The 1,701-nt window shown below is 40.7% G+C and overlaps 1 protein-coding gene across 1 annotated transcript; it reads left to right on the plus strand.

Annotated features, from left to right (window-relative positions):
• Window positions 1–421: 421 nt before the first annotated feature.
• LOC145466316 (histamine H2 receptor-like) lies at window positions 422–1,357 on the plus strand. The gene has a single exon (XM_081450019.1). The coding sequence runs from the start codon at window positions 422–424 to the stop codon at window positions 1,355–1,357; it is 936 nt and encodes a 311-aa protein (XP_081306145.1).
• The last annotated feature ends 344 nt before the right edge of the window (window positions 1,358–1,701 follow it).

Raw genomic sequence — 1,701 nt, forward strand, 5'->3', positions numbered from 1 at the left:
TCAGTTTAGTTCATTATTCAATATTTAAGTTGACCGTTATTCAATAGACCGTTTTCGACATATTAAAATTTAGCTTGGCAGTGAGGATTAGAGGACACAAACAAAGGAAACTGAATGACCATGTTTATTCATTTCTTTTGTTTGTGTCCTCTTGGCCTCACTATCAAGCTGAATTTTAATATGTCTAAAGTGGCGTATTTTAACTGAGCTATTCCCAAATGTTGACTTTACTGGTGTGTTATCGACCAATCAGACCAACTCGACTTATCATCTTATGTCCAAACCATTTCAAATCAAGATCTTGTGAAGTGGTTGGAGCGGAAACCGTGTTAATATATTCAACAACAAAAAGCCTACATGGCAATAGTTTCGTCCAGATTTATCCAAAGAAGGCCCGAAGTGTTTATCCAAGTTAATCATCATGAACAAGACTGATTTAACCCGTCAATGTGACATCATAAACGAATTCTACACGACACCGCATTTGAGGCGGTTCTTTTTTCCTCTGGCAGTCCTTAATTGCGTTGTTGATGGTTTCTTGCCCGTAACATCTGTTGGAGGAAACGTTTTACGTCTCGTGGCCGTTATCAAATTCCCCGAGCTCCGTGAGATACCACGCAACCTTCTCCTTGCATCGCAAGCAGTTTCCGACCTGCTTATCGGGCTTATGGTACAACCGTTTTTAACCGCCAGACACATCGGCTTGTTACTTGGAGATTGTTTACTATCAACAAACAACTCTCTCAAATTCTTCGCAAACTGCTCGGTGTATGGTTTGCTAGTTTCCTCCTGTTTGAATATCTGCTTGATAACTATGGACAGGTACATTTGCATCGCGTATTCTCTGCGATATCAAGACATCGTTACTAAAGAAAGAGTCGTTCTAGCCATTAGCGCTTCCTGGGTGCTTTCGCTGGCTTTTGCTACAGTCCAAGCTCACCCTTTTCTTCCTGGAGTCACCATCCTGAAAACCTCCGCTAATGCGATCTCCGCCATTCCTCCCGTGCTGTTAGTATTTATAACAATTCTGTGCTATTTCAAGATGACGAAGATCGCAAGGCGACATCAAAGGCAAATACGAGCACAGATGAATGTCAGCAACCATCCGACTCAACAAGATTTCCAAATCACCAAAACAGCCCTGCTGATGGTTGGAGTTATTTTCCTGTGTTATATGCCAGGGGTCATTGTCGTGTTTGGTTTGTACGCCAACAAAGATCTCGCGTTTCTGGAAGCTGTGAAACCGTTTTTGGCAACCGTTGTGTTCCTCAACCCAAGCATAAATCCTTTGGTGTACTACGCGCGAAGCAGAAAAATTCGTCGCTACGTCTGGAAAGTTGTAAAATGCATGAATTAATTGTCCTGTACCCTCGTGGTTTACTCCAACGGGTTTTATCGTCTTCAATCTCTCACACTTTTCAGTCAAGGTTCGAAAAAGTTTATCCACAGAAAGGAAATGTAAAGTTTTGGGCCAAAACACAAATACATACTGGCAATAGTAGAGAAGAAACTGATAAAGGTTTGCTTTTTATTTCATTTATGACTGAAAAAATGATTCCACGAGGATTAGTGAGAAAAGGCAAATTAATTTGCAGGCCGAAAAGGCTGTCCGTGAATTCACTTTTTGTACGTTATTTTCAGCTATTACATAAATCTTCTTATAACCTGACAATTTACGAAATACATATTCAAACCCCTTCT

This window comes from Orbicella franksi, chromosome 13 (genome assembly GCF_964199315.1).
Source record: "Orbicella franksi chromosome 13, jaOrbFran1.1, whole genome shotgun sequence".
NCBI lineage: Eukaryota > Metazoa > Cnidaria > Anthozoa > Scleractinia > Merulinidae > Orbicella > Orbicella franksi.

Bases quoted from the DNA above. Each gene is read 5' to 3' on its own strand.
- LOC145466316 (XM_081450019.1), top strand. From the start codon at position 422: ATGAACAAGACTGATTTAACCCGTCAATGTGACATCATAAACGAATTC.